At 41.2% G+C, this 14,456-nt stretch overlaps 1 protein-coding gene across 6 annotated transcripts in view; it reads right to left on the bottom strand.

Annotated features, from left to right (window-relative positions):
• CTBP1 (C-terminal binding protein 1) overlaps positions 1-14,456 on the bottom strand; it is a 233,234-nt gene that overhangs the window by 139,015 nt on the left and 79,763 nt on the right. For 2 of the 6 annotated variants that reach the window (XM_056489059.1, XM_056489062.1), the window contains exon 1: positions 9,731-9,800. The exons of the other annotated variants lie outside the window; for them this stretch is intronic. In XM_056489059.1, the coding sequence (XP_056345034.1) occupies positions 9,731-9,737 (7 nt within the window). In that variant the 5' untranslated portion in view covers positions 9,738-9,800. Of the gene's footprint in view, positions 1-9,730; positions 9,801-14,456 lie in introns of those variants that run through there. 6 annotated transcript variants of the gene reach the window in all.

The raw sequence follows: 14,456 nt of genomic DNA, 5'->3' as shown, positions 1-14,456 counted from the left end.
CACAGCACATATTGGAGAAAACTAGCCCCAGACTCCAGGCTCCTTGGATTTGAGAATGCCAGGCTGGGAAAAGCCCTCTTGGGAACTGAGAAAAGATCCATTTCCTACATTCTTCTCAAAAAGGTAAATGAATCTGAATCCTGAAACACAGTATCTTAGTCCCCCCTGTTTCCATACTGGTGAAGCTGCTTCTGTTCTGTTTTCCCTTAATTATGGAAAAAATCATTCTAATATCATATACACATATTAGCACTATTATTAATTTATGTTTATTTACATACATATATATGAAAATATCAACTTATTAAAGACCAGTACTGGGGTTTTTTAACCTTGCACCCACCTTGGCAATGAGCTGATGGATCTCCTTTGCCTGGTCTCTACCCACAGATGAAGCTGTCCCTTCTGTAAGTACCACCAAGCAGCCCCTTCATCTGCTTGCACCAACCCCCCCTTCTTGCTCTCAGGATTACATAAACTGTGTTTAAATTCAGGATGGGTTCTGCCCTTTTGTACTCAAATGCATCCTCTTCTCTTCAGCCTGACACATACAATAAACCCTGGATTTGTCAGGTTTGATCCTAGCTTGCAGTATGACTTATTTTGGTGAGCAATTCGCTTTAACACCTCCTCATCCACTGCAACACCTCCTGGGTATTATTCTTGAATTTGCTTTAGATAGTCAATAACAGCTTTCCACACACCTTTGTAAAAGCTTCCCTAAAAATCTAGTTTTAAGTGACTGCTCCAGTGACAATGTCCCAGTCACAATGCCCTCGTGCCTTTTATTTAAAGTACAGCACCATCACCTCTGCAACCAGTGATGTAAGTGAGGCTTGCCACACTTCTGCTCTAGAGCATTAAAAAACCTGACCCAAAACCAAGTCCATCCTAAGTGTACCTTTTAATCCACACCAAGCTAAAATAATTTATTACTATTTACATTGCTTTAATAGCTTTTTGGGTTGCTATTTAGATGGTCTTAGTAGTAATGACTACAGCAAGCTGAAACAGGTTTGCCACAAAACAGAACTCAGGGCAGCACTAAAAATAAAACCTGGGTGTCTTGAAGCCTGGGAAAAATACAGCAATGCTCCAAGGGTGTCAGTACAAACCTGCAAAACAAATTTTCTATACAGACAACATTTCTTATTCATCAATTTGAATGGACAGATATTTACAGACTGAGAATAATTCAGTTCCTACAGGTTTCTTGGACACTCCCATCATCATGCTCCCCTTTCCCATGTGTTTCTTTGCCCACACTTAATTTGTCTGCCCTCTACCATCTTTCTTGCCTTGAACCAGGCTCAGGCCAACTATTTCTCCATGTCCTGGTTTTGCTTTTCTCTCCCCCACACCCAAATGTGATGCAGGTTATGGCTGAGCCTACCAGGGCAAGGTGTCAGTAAGCTCCAGTGCAGGAGAGTCTCACCTCTTGGGTAACAAGCCAACATTTTTCTGCCATTTCTTTACACTATGCAGTAATTATAGTCCCTTTTTCCTCTTTTCCCAGCCTATCCCATTATTTCTCTCTCTTTTACATCCTATCCACTACTTTTCAGGGTTTTTTCCTTTTTTTAATCATCCAATCACTACCACAATCTTTAAGAGAAAGCTAAAGTTGCTAAATGTCTCACACCTGTCATTTCAGCATTATGATTAGGAAGCAGATTTTGAAAACCCTGATGCCACCATAAAACTGGTAAACTAAGAAATCTCACCTCAGATTCCATCACTTTATCACTGTTGTTGTATGCTTCCCTAGATACCTGCTGATCACCACCAGAGACAGGATATTGAATTATAAGTGCTTGCTCTGAATCAGAACAGCTGTTCTTACAGATTTATTGCTAAAACAACATGGGTTCTGCCAGACCTAAGAAAACCAGCAAGAAATAAAGTTACATATTCTTGTATTTGGCTACAAGTAGCTTTGGTATTTGGAAATTCCTTTTCTTTGTCTATGTTAGACTGCTATGCAAAGAGAGTTAATTCTGGTAAAGACCAACACATACGTAAAGTACCCAGATGATTTCTTTGATCATGATAGGAAACATCTAGATATGAAATTCAGCACAAAATACTTTCCAGCTTCTGAGAAATATGGGTGAAACTACTTTGAACATGATTACAGTAAGAACATCGTCCTTATTAACATAAGAAAGAAAAACGATTTGTTGGAAAGCACTCACCATTTGAGGTATTCCATACTCTTTTCCAATGTCATTTTCCCAGAGACACCAAGAATGGTTTGGTTTTGTGGTTTGGGTGGGGTAGGGAAGAAGGTTGTTGATGTTTTGGGAAAACCTACCAAAGCTTGCTTTGTTTGCTTGCTGATCCTCAGCTACAGTAGTAAGTGGCTGCTGGCAGAATTAACTTCAAAAGCCAGCTGCAGGAGAAACTGTCATTATTTTATCCATTCAATCTAAAATTAAAAAATCTTTTATAAAAAATGTACCAAACAAACAAACAAAATTTTAAAAATATCCCAAATAAACAGCAGAAGGCTTCCTCAATGGCAAAATCCCAAGCCCAGTTGGCCAAACCCTTGCAACCACATACCCACCCCTGGGTTTCAGATCCAAGTTAAACTCCACTCCCCACAAATTTTATCTTGCCAAATTCAGAGCAGGAAGAAAACATCTAGAGGACTCCAGCACAGGCAGAGCATGGGCACACACAAACAGCAGCATTCCCAGGGGCCTGCTCTGCAGTTGATTTTAAGGAATGCACACACTTCTTGCTCCACTCAGAAATATTCAGGGGCTCCAGTGCATGAACAGTAACTCACTAACTCCATTTTCCTGTCTGTATCATAAAATAAACATAGTCTCTGAGATGGACTCTATGAATTTATGTCCTTTCAAAAGAATTTTGTAATTGGAGGGGGGAAAAATAAAACCACAAGTAAAGTGAACGGTTCAAAATGTGCAGTAAATAGTTTTGAAAGCAATGTTCTCATCTGGGAGTATTGCAACAGATGTTTATCATGAGCTACTGCAACAGTTAATTCAGCTCCCAGCCAGATTACCTCTTTGCCTTTGGAAACAAGCCTTTTTTCCATGGGCAACTTACAGAAAACAAGGGGATGTGCCAGAACTGACAGCAAGCAGTTAACTGAATGAAGCAGGAAGAAAAAAAAAAAAGCCATAGAGCTCAACCAAATAAACTGGTATCTGGCCCAAAAGACTTAGATGAACAGGTGTATGTGTGGGTGGGATTGGAAGGAAAAAAAATAAAGAAAAGCATTTAAACAAAGCCTCCATTGACATTCTGGTCACTGAAGTGGGTACACACAAAATGAGCCAAATATTTTGAACAATTCAGCAAATAATTGATTTCTTTCCTTTTTTTTTTTTTTTTTTTTTTTTTTTGGAGAGGATAGTTAACATGATTATTGAACTTGGGTTTCAAAATATGATGACAATAAGCCACAGTAACAACTCAGAAGTTATTCTATTCCAAGATATTCTGAGGAAGAATGAAAAAAGAAAGGTACAAAACTACGTATGCAATCTGGTATTTACTCCTTAAAGATACAAATGTAAATCACAATTTAAAGCATCATTATTTAAAGCTGAAATTACCATGTTATTGCAAATCAGATCCCTGTTTACAGCATTTCCTGAAGGCAAGTGAAGGGCTAGTAAGTCCATGCCCAGAGCTGTTCTTCTGCTCCTGATTTCACAGGCATTTAATTCTGAGAAAACCTTGAGCATATGAGTGTCCTGTGAAAAAAGAGAGCAGTCCATGCCCTTTGACCATCCAAAAGGGATCAAACAAGAGAGGTAAGTGCACCATGTCCTCAGCAAACTCACCTGAGCATCACCTACGACTCCCCCACCCCTGAGACCACACTCACCCTGGCTGCACCAGGATCCACAGAAAACTGCAGGGAGGCAGAGGTGGTTTTGAGGATTTACAGCCTTGAACAGCCTACAAGGCTTCCCACAACTTTCACATGAAGCCCACACCTTCCCCTTCACAGTCCCAGCTGCGGTAACACAATAAGAGTTACAAATTCTGTAAACTTGGATATAAACTTCCTTCCCCTACTGAAGAAAATCTCAGCTTGTTGCTTGTTTGGGGCTTTTTAAACAGAGAGAAAAACAAATGCCAATCTGTCAAGTGTAAAAAAGATGTAAAGAGATTTTGTTCCTCTAATTGCTCAGCAGAACAATAAATGAATAAAAAGCTCTAGGAAGTCCTTTCCACTCGGCAGTATTTCTGCTGGTAATGCAGAACAATTTTCCTTGGTACTTCTCTTAATCAACAAAAACAACAGCAAACATTTCAGTCCTTTCATATTTGATGAAGAGATTGATGTTATTTATTGAAGAAAGATTTTATAAATATTTCTTCCCTTCTAAAAAGACCAATGACCACAGAGGCATGTGTCAGCAGTACCTTTACTCAGCCCTTGGCCCCCTCCAGGCCATTGGAACAGCCACCCATTGGTCTGTTGGCTAAAATACAACCTTTTGCAGCTTGTCTTAAGGGTTTTTTCCCCCATATATTGAAAATCATAAGTGTCAAGGCAAATGTTTTGTTTTCTAAATTTTTAGTATTCCAGAGAAACACACTGACATTGCATTCCGCAAGTCTTGCCAAGAACGTCTTTTGTGTTCACAGTTTCAATGTTGATGATAAATTTTGAACACTAACAGTACAAAGTATGATTTAAATCAGAGCCTAAATCATAAATGCAAAAGTAATTTAAGCTAGTGAACTGGAAACCTTCATTTAAATAATCTCATATTGCCAATATAGTTTCCTTAAAGACCTATTTGCTTTCAAAGGTTGTTAGTTCTCATTGAGAAGGTAAATAAACTACATGCATCTATTTAAATTATTATGAAGCCTAATATAGTCTACATCTTTTATTTTTACATTTTATTAAGTAGACAATTTACTAGGCAATTATTTTTTTAACTACGGTTCCTAAGTGCTTCAAAAATATTTAGTGAGTCCTAAAGCACCTTTTATAATGACGATTATCCCCGTTTTATAGAAGGATAACCCAAAGAAGAGACAATTAACTAGTCTGGGCTCCTTCCTTCACCACATTAAACTATCTCTAAGGTAGCATGATTGGTCTCCACCTGTTACACATAATTTTTCACTCTGACAGAACAATTGTAATAATTTGCAATTATTGAGTAAGAGATCAATTAGAAGACACAGGTAGCAGCAGCAGAAGGCTGGACTAAATATCTGTACAAGAATCAGGAGGTTTTGCTGGATGGTTTCACCAGGACATGGCACTCAGAACTATTTTTGCTTCACCTCCTAAAACGTGGATGTAAAGGTAGCACAGGCACTGCTGCTGCCTTCACAACACCACAGCTTGCTTGATGAGCGACCTCAATTATCTTGCCCTGAATGACGGCAAAAATAGCAGCAAGCACCCAGATCGCTCACACAGCCCAGGAGAACGAACACACCAGACTTCCCAAGTTGTACAACCTCTACTTTGAGTACTCAGTTCTTAAAACTGTGCCTCAAAATTTGCAGGATATTGTGCCAACAGCACTTAGTGTTAATGTTTCAGTACCGTTCTGCATATTGAATATTGCTCACCCCAGGCTGAGACCTTGCATTTGCCCAGTTTCTTTCCTGAGGGACAGCACTGGCCTGGAATGTTTACTAGTCAAGACAGGCCATGTATGAAAGGTGAGAGAAGTGGTACAGAACTATTTTTTACATTTTTCCACAATCTCTTATCACTGTGCCCGTTTTTCATCAGTACAAATGACTACTTGTGCCCTAAGTTGTCCCATGATGGGAAACTGCATCTTTCCAAGAGCACCTCCTGATCCCTCCTCCCAAGCCAAGGAGGAGCATCAGTGTCTTTTAGGCTACTTTACCCTCCTGTGAACTTGCCTTTCCTGGGATGCACACAAAAATTTTACCAGTTAGACATTAATGACCCTCTCTGAGCTTAGCCTGGAGTGGCAAGAGGCACCCTCCACCCCATGGTGCAGGAAAATAAAACAGTAAAAGACACTGTGGTCTATGAATAAACAAATTTAATAGGAGTAATCATATAAAATGCCAGCTTTTCCTCTCTGGTAAAAGGGTGACCACTACAGGGATGTAGAGCAGAAGGGTCTTGAGGAGACAACCCATGGCTTTGACACTGCAAAGTCCAGCTGGATTCCCCCATCTCACTGCAAGTCCTCACCTGTAGTTTCAGGAAATAAGAGGACTGTCCCCTCCAAAACCAATTGCAATACTGTGTGCCAGACCCCAAACCACACCCCACTAACAGGCCACACACACACGATGTTTTTTGCCTACACATAAGCACAGGAATCAGGAGAAGCGAGAATGGGACGAGCCAGGCGCGGGTCAGGGACCTCCCTGTCCCTGCTGAAGTGAAAGCAAAAGGTTTCACCCTCGCAGCCAGCAGCAGCATTTCCTGCCGAGAAGCACCAAGTGAATCCCTGCACTGCCTTTCCTGTCCAGCAGACAGGCTCCAGCCCATGCTGCCCTGCCAGGCCCCAGGCTGGATGCTGCTGCTGTGGGAACAGAGCGGGCTCCGATGGGAACGCCGGTCCCGAAAGGCAGATGTTGTATAAATTCATATTTCATCAAAACAGTTAATTGTGACAAGAGGGCTATAAAAATCCTTGTACTGCTTAAATTATTTCTCCACTTAGAGCAACTCTACTACCAGGAAATGTTACACATTGCACTTTATACCCAACTGGCAGTGCTCATGATAACATTACAGCACTGTTAAATAACAGATATAAAAATCACAGATCTTTAGAAACTACAAATTAATTTTTCTCCCGTCATTCAACATAACCATTTACAAACAAACATGCCATGCAATTGTCATTAAAAGTTTTCCAATCTAGCGCTGCATGTGTTTAAATATGAAAATTATACTTCTGAAATAAACATTGCTGCTATCAGGCAAAAGTGCTACCATAAGTCACATCACTGTAAGACAGAAACTACCACCATGAAGACTCAGTAATTCCTCATATTTCACCAAGGGAATGTCCCCTCTCCATCCATCAAGGTCATGATAAAATGAAAAAAGCAAACAAAAACCAGCTACAAAACAACTAGACAGCACCTGCTAAAATTTCAATTGTTTCAGATGCACAAGTATGTAAAATAAAAAATTCAGAGACTGTTTTGTAATGAATGAATGATTTATCCATATCACTGATGCCAAACCTGTAGTACTCTATGTTTAGGAAATTCATTTTATCTACATGAATCTACTTGTGCACACTGAAGACCAACTGTTATCCAACTCATACAAGTAGGAAAAAAACACAACCCCAAAAAAACAACTAACAAGATTTATCTATTCATACTTGGAAAAGATATATATCTTTTTAGTAACATGCATCTCCTTTAGATATTAAGTCTACACTTAGCAACATTTAGAGTAAGAAGCAACAAGGTTTTCTGCAGCTCCATGGGATCACAGGATCTCTACCTGGTACCAGAGAAGAAATCCAGCACTGTGCCAAAGGGAAAGCAAAGCCTTCATCTGCTCCCCTCACCTGCCTGGTGAGAAAACAAGCAGGAGGTGTGGAGGGTAATTCAGTTCTGCAGTGCTCACATCATCTTTCATATTTCTGTTACCACCACAAGCAGGCAACGCCTGCCAGCCTGGCTGCACTTTGTTTACACACTATTAGAAACCAGAATTTGCTACTTAGGCTAAAAAAGTCTCACTAGTTATCAAACAGAGTAGACCTTATTTTGTCTGTTTTCTCAGGATGTTCTGAAGAAAGTTTATATAATGCATGAAAATTATGCATGCCATTATGTAACAAAATCAAAGTGCCATAAAATGTACACATGGGTATTTCAAACAGCAGTTGCTGAACTGTAGCTGGCTTCATTTTAAAAGTACAGATCGCTTGTATAATTAGCATTTATTTAATCATAATAATAATAATTTGTATATATTTCTCTGAACTTCTCACCTGCTCAAGTAATCACAATCAAATTGTAGCACACTGATAAAATCAAGTTAAACTCCCTGGGTGTCTCTCATTTCAGACCATTTGGGTAGATGATCAAAGAACTGCAGGTACAGAGTTTTTCCCTGGGAGATGACAAATCACCAGTGGTGCAACAAGTGCTGTTCCTATCCATCATCATTTTTCCCAACAAGGATGCACTTGTCATGATCCCTGCTGGCAGCCAGGATGTTTGTGCACCCATGGGTGCTTGGGCAGGAGGTGAGGACACACAAGCCTGGAGCAGAGCAGCTCCTCTGGCCACTTCCACACCCCAGAGGAGCAGGGGCTGCTCCTGCTTGGTCGGGCAGACTGAAATTATTCCCTTACTCCATGTAAAAACCTGTATGGGTTCTCACAGCTTCAGGCTAGCAACAGAAAGAAATAAATTTTTAGGCCTAGCAACAGAACTGGCCCCACAAGCATCTTTCTGCCTCTGCAATGCACAGCAAGGGGTTAATCACACATGCAGGTGTAAATCACACTGACTACACCGACAGAACTGACTTTAACCCAAATTCTATACAGGGCACCTTAAAGGTTCAGTGGCAATTTTATGAAAAAGAAACATTCAGGCATTGATTTCTGAATGGCCATAATCAGTTATTTCTATCCAAGATTTCTACTTTTCACACGTCACAGAAATAAATGGTCGTACAAATATACTACAGCTTCCAGCTCCAGCTCCAGCTGGGGATGCTCACAGGATATTTAAATTCCCAGCTAACTACTAGATGGCACAGAAAGCACAGAACCCAGTCCTAACTGCAGCCTTATACAGAGAAAAATGCCACAGAGAAAAAAAGTTGCAGAATCCATCAGCAGATTTCTCTGTCTGAAAACATATCTCCATCAGAAATAACTTTTGCCATAAAAACCACCAGGGAAACTCACAAGTTAAAAACGTGGATGTAGTTTACATATGATGTTAAATATACAGAAGAAATATAATAAATACAGTTGATTGTAAAACACATCACGAAAAAGAGGATATGTGCAAAATAACAGAGTGAAATGTGTCCATGAAACGTGTAAGGCAAGATAAAAATGCAGAGTATTTAACTTCATATTTGTTGTTTTAAACTCGAACCAAAGTGTGTTCAGATAACCGCACCTAAGCACATCGATTTCCAATTAACCTTAGGATAGGTATTTAATATCTGGCAAATCCACGGAAATAACTTATGGGAAGAATCCCGGCTTTTCCTCTGGGAAACATCCCCCAGCCGATTCCCACTGACTTTCCGCAGCTCAGCACACGCAAACCTCGATTTCCCGATTTTCCGGAGACGCGCGGCGCCAACTCCGCCGGGCAGCGGCAGCGGCAGCGGCAGCGGCGGGACGGGCGGCGGGGACCCGGCACCCGCGGCGCTCCCGGGGCGCTCCCGGCGCCGGGAACGACGCAGCCCGGCCGGGATCCATCCCCTCGGCTCCCCGGCAGCACTGCCCGGGAAAACTCCCGCTGCCCGCGGCACAAAGAGCCGCATCCCCCGAGCGGCGGGCAGGATGCGGCCGGCGCTGCCCCCGGCGCTGCGCTGACGCAGCCCCCGCCCAGCGGCCGCCGGGGGCTGCGGTGCAAAAACAATTATTGAAAAAAAAAAAAAAAAAAAAAAAAAAAATCAACCGCCGTGGATCAGGACGGTGCGCAGGGACGGGGCAGCGCGCCGGGCACCGAGCATCCATCCACCCATCCATGCATCCCCATCCCGCCCTCCATCCGCCCACACGCCCACCTTGCATCCCGCCGCCGGCTCCACACCGGAATCCGCCGCCGCCGCCGCCGCTGCTGAAAATACGGGGCAGGCGGGCGGACCAATGGGGGCGGAGAGCGCCGCGGCCGCAGCCAATGGCGAGCGCCCGCCGCCGGCGCCCGGCCAATCAGCGCGCAGCTCATTAGGCGGCGGCGGCCGGGAGCGGCGGGGGCGGGGAGCGGCTCTGCCCGTTCCTCGCCCGCCAATCGGGATTAATTCTTTTCCTCCCTTTTTCCTCTATTTTTTCCTTCCCCACCCCGCCTTCTTTTTCCCCACCCTTTTACTTTCTTGGCCTTTTTTCTCATTTCTCTCCTCTCCCTCTCTCTGGGTTCCCCCTTTTAACTTCCTCTGCGCTTATTTTGGGCAGGGCCTTTTCCCGGATTTTTAAATGTACTCCCCGCACTGTACATTAATTATAGAGACCAAAAACTTGGGGAGCCCCCCGGGAACTTGTTCTGCTCTGTGTGGAAGGATGTCCTTGCCTAAATCACGACTGTTGGCTAGGAAGCACCAGAGAGTAATATTTTAGAGAATCCTAAAAGATGAAGGGATATAAGCCACTATAACTACTCCAGCCAAAATCTGAGCTCAGCCACTGGTTTTGGCATGGCACAAAGCTCTGTGCTTGCCTTCAGCAAGCTCCCAGGATGCAGAACCAGCCTTTAAAAATAACAAAACGAAACCAGCAGATGTTTCAACCACACAGCTCCACTCCCGCATGCAAAGCTGCTTAATCTGTATCACCGCTGCGAAATTCTTAGCAAAGTTTCTTATTCAAGTCAAACGATTGTGGGTATAAATACCTGCTTTGCTAAAATATATAGAATAAACAGCCTTCTTAAAAAAAAAATTCAAATTCATTAGCATTCATTCTTGAAAACAAACTTTTCAATCAACAAAACTCATGACTGCTTTATATTACAGCAGAAAACTGCCTACTGTGGAAGAGGGGGATGAAAATGCCTCAGAGTTCTCTTCTGTTTTTCCATTCTGGTGACCCCAATAGTTCAGAGAGAACTAAAACTGTGACAAAGCCTGCACCTCCCATTTCTGATGTTGTGCTCCCTCTGACCTCACCCCCAGCATTTAAAATCACCAAATTGTATTTGCTCAAAGCCCTTGCCCAAGCAGGTCACGTTATGAATATATTCACAATATATTTGGCTAATACAGGATAACACACGCTGTGAAGTGATAAACCCGATATCAACCCAAGTCTTGATGACAATTTATAGGAGAAAGCTTTTCTTTTGCAGATCAAGAGAGGTTTTTTCCTGAGGTGCCCCAAGAACACTGTGACGCTACGAACTGCTGACAGGCAACCAATAACTGTGACAAATTATACATTCATGGCATCTGCAACAATCAATAAACTGACTCACCAAATTAATAAAATATAGATCACAAAGCATACATTTTTATTAAAGAATAATTTCATGATAACCAAGTAATGTGGATGCTTCCAAGCATAAGATTAAATTACATGCTGAGCAAATCTGGCATTTTGTGATAAACTACGAAAATAGTCTTCGCAACAGCAACTGAGGAAGAACATTGCTGACATAGTCTATAAACATGTTTTGTAAAGCACAATGGAAAGCAGCAAAAAAAAAGAGAAAAAAATCCCAAAAAACCAAAACAAACAAAAACAAAACAAAACAAAACAAAAAAAAAAAAAAAAAAAAAAAAAAAAAAAAAAAAAAAAACCACCCCATAGTGAAACGGTGGGTAGAGAATTCACTACCATATCCACAATAATTACTTTCTAGACTTCTTGTTTTGTAATATTCCTTCAAATATAATGATGATTTTGGTGTTAAAAGTAATAAAAACAGATTACCTGTATAGGGGGATATTTACATCAAATTAATTTCTAAGCCATTCAGACTTCAGCAGTCATTATTGGAGCATGCAAAGATTTTTAGCACATTTAGGATGACAGCAAATATACTTAAAATACATACAGCAAGTGTCTGACCTGATATTGTCTTGACTGACCCTGCTGGTTGTAATTTTGTGCCTGCTGAATAACTCTTCGTTTAAAGAACTTGCTTGAACTTAGGAACACAATGAATCCCACTGAATTTGAAAGTCTTACACTTTACACATAATAAAGTGTTTTCCTGCATGGATATTTTCCCCTACTGAGGAATGCAGTTAGAAGAGATTTCCCAACCTTCTGTAAAGATATTGGGGAAGATCTTCCTTTCTCAGGGAGGCAGATGGAGCATCTCTGATGGAGCATCTCTTATGGCAAAGGCTTCACTACTGGGAAGAGCATACTTAGACACATCCTCAGTGTCCACAGTCTGTGTTGGGTTATTCTTACACAGCTCTGAATCATGTCCTAAATGAAGAATTTAAAATACTGAGATCATGTTTATTAAAGTTTACAATTATTAGTTTCTGAAACTCCTTGGTAATTGGTTTCTCCAGGCTAACAATGCCATACCAGCTGCATTAGAAGGCTGTCCTAAGTGAGTTTGAATCCTCTACAATGCCAGATAACGTGGTGCTCTCAGGGTGTCTTCTCATTATTGATGTCTTATTGGATCTTCCAAATATTTATTTTACAGCAAAATATCCATAACTTCCTGGAAGCAGACTTTCATACTTCTGAGTATTTTACATCCATAATGTTTAGCCACTTCCTCAACTTACACGGGTTTCCTAGCTAAACACATGAGATGTGCTGTTTCCTGCCCTTCTTTCTAGCTAATAAATAATGGAATTTTAATTCTGAACTGCGGTCATGAAACAAAAATCAAATAGAGCCTAAGTGATACAAAAAAAATAGCCTAAGTGATACAAAAACAATATTGTTTACACTAGATCCATTATTAACTTAATTTTTCTTAAACAAATGACATTTAATAATACATTAAACACATAAACAGGAACATATCCGAAGTTATAATCCTATCAGCTCCTTTTCATGACACTCATCTTCTCAAAGGCAATACCCACATTTCAATCTAATCATTTGTTGAACATCACTAACTTAATAAACAGACATGGTTCCTTAAAAAAAGCTTACTACTTAAATAAGCTGCTGCCTTCCTTAGCTGTGGCAACCTAAATCAGTTTTTAAAAAAATCTATTCTCTGGCATATTATTAGCAACCAGAAAATTATTACATTATTTTCTTTCAAAATTAAGTATATTTAGAAAACATACCTACATATCCCCACTTACAGACAACCATTTATCTAAATATTTTACAAGCGCTCTGCATGGTGATCATTTCATTTCCTAAGAAAATACCCACATTGCTGTGAATCTTTTCAGTCCCCAAAACGTGCCTACAGATAGCAGCAGTGCATATTTTAGAGAAGCAGCAAACAGGACCAGCTTCAGAATTACACCCACCACCCTCCACATAAGATGAGGCGAGAGCATTTTCTCTTGCCATAAATTACCACTCCCTTCCATCAGCAATTATTTAACTTTCAAAAATAGCTGCAACGAGACAAATTATGAGCTATAATTACACAAATGTATCCCTGATATTAAGACTGCATACATGCAGATATGTATACCTAATCTGCTCTAAAATGTGTAATGTTAAGTATTATAATCAAATATACCAGGGCATCTTTATCTCATCACCCAAATGACAACATGTCTGTGCTAAACATGTGTGAACAATTCCAGTAGCCAAAAATGCCCATTTGTACTTTTTTATCTTATACAACTCACTCAATCCTGGTACATTTTTTTCTACTGCACCTTCATCTTTCCCAGATTAGTGCAGGGACCTAAATCCACAGGAGTCAAGGGACCACCACAGCCTCCCTTCCAGGGGGAAAAAATATCTATCTATCTATCTATCTATCTATCTATCTATCTATCTATCTATCTATCTATCTATCTATCTATCTATCTATCTATCACTGAGGGCAACACAGAAGCTGTGTCAGGTTGTAAGTCCATACTCTAGAAATATCTAAAGGCTGGAAGTATTAGAAATACTGTACATAGTAGGCCTGGGTTTGCTTTCTGTTTCACAGAGGACCTTGGGCTGGAGGGCACTTTATGGCTTGACCCAGTTCAATAATCATTTCATTAAGTACTTCAAGACTAAATTGCATCATTCTGTTCTTGGAAACTGGAATTATTGAATATCTTAAGTTACTCAATTAAAAGCAAATTAAAATTTGTCTACTCCTGCACTACTAGTCTGACTCAAAACACCTCCCACATTGTCAGAGGTCTTGATAGACCACTGTCTCTCCAAAATTGCCATCATCTCTGCTAAATCCTGCTGTGAAGCACTGCCTCTCAGACAGATGCATTTATCCTGTCTGTAGGATCAGGATAAATCCAGTTATCACAGAATCATAGAATGGTTTGGGTTGGAAGGGATCTTAAAGATCCAACTCCAACCCTCTGCCATGAGCAGGGACCAGGCTAGACCCCTAGTTCCACTAGACCAGGCTGCTCTAATCCCCATCCAACCTGGCCTGGGATGGGGAAGCCACAGCTTCTCTGGTGCCAGAGCCTCACCACTTTCACAGGGAAGAATTTCTTCCTTATATCTGATCTAACCCTGCCTCTGCCAGTTTGCAGCCATTCCCCCTTGTCCTGTCTCTCCATGCCCTTGTCCCCAGCCCCTCTGCAGCTCTCCTGTCACTCCCTTTGGGTTCTGGAAGCTGTCCCCACAGCAGAAGTGCTCCAGCCCTCTGAGCATCTTCGTGGCCTCCTCTGG

The sequence above is a fragment of the Oenanthe melanoleuca genome, chromosome 4 (genome assembly GCF_029582105.1).
Source record: "Oenanthe melanoleuca isolate GR-GAL-2019-014 chromosome 4, OMel1.0, whole genome shotgun sequence".
Taxonomy (NCBI): domain Eukaryota; kingdom Metazoa; phylum Chordata; class Aves; order Passeriformes; family Muscicapidae; genus Oenanthe; species Oenanthe melanoleuca.
The sequence above is the reverse complement of the archived record's forward strand: the minus strand, read 5'-3'. Positions and strand labels throughout refer to the sequence as shown.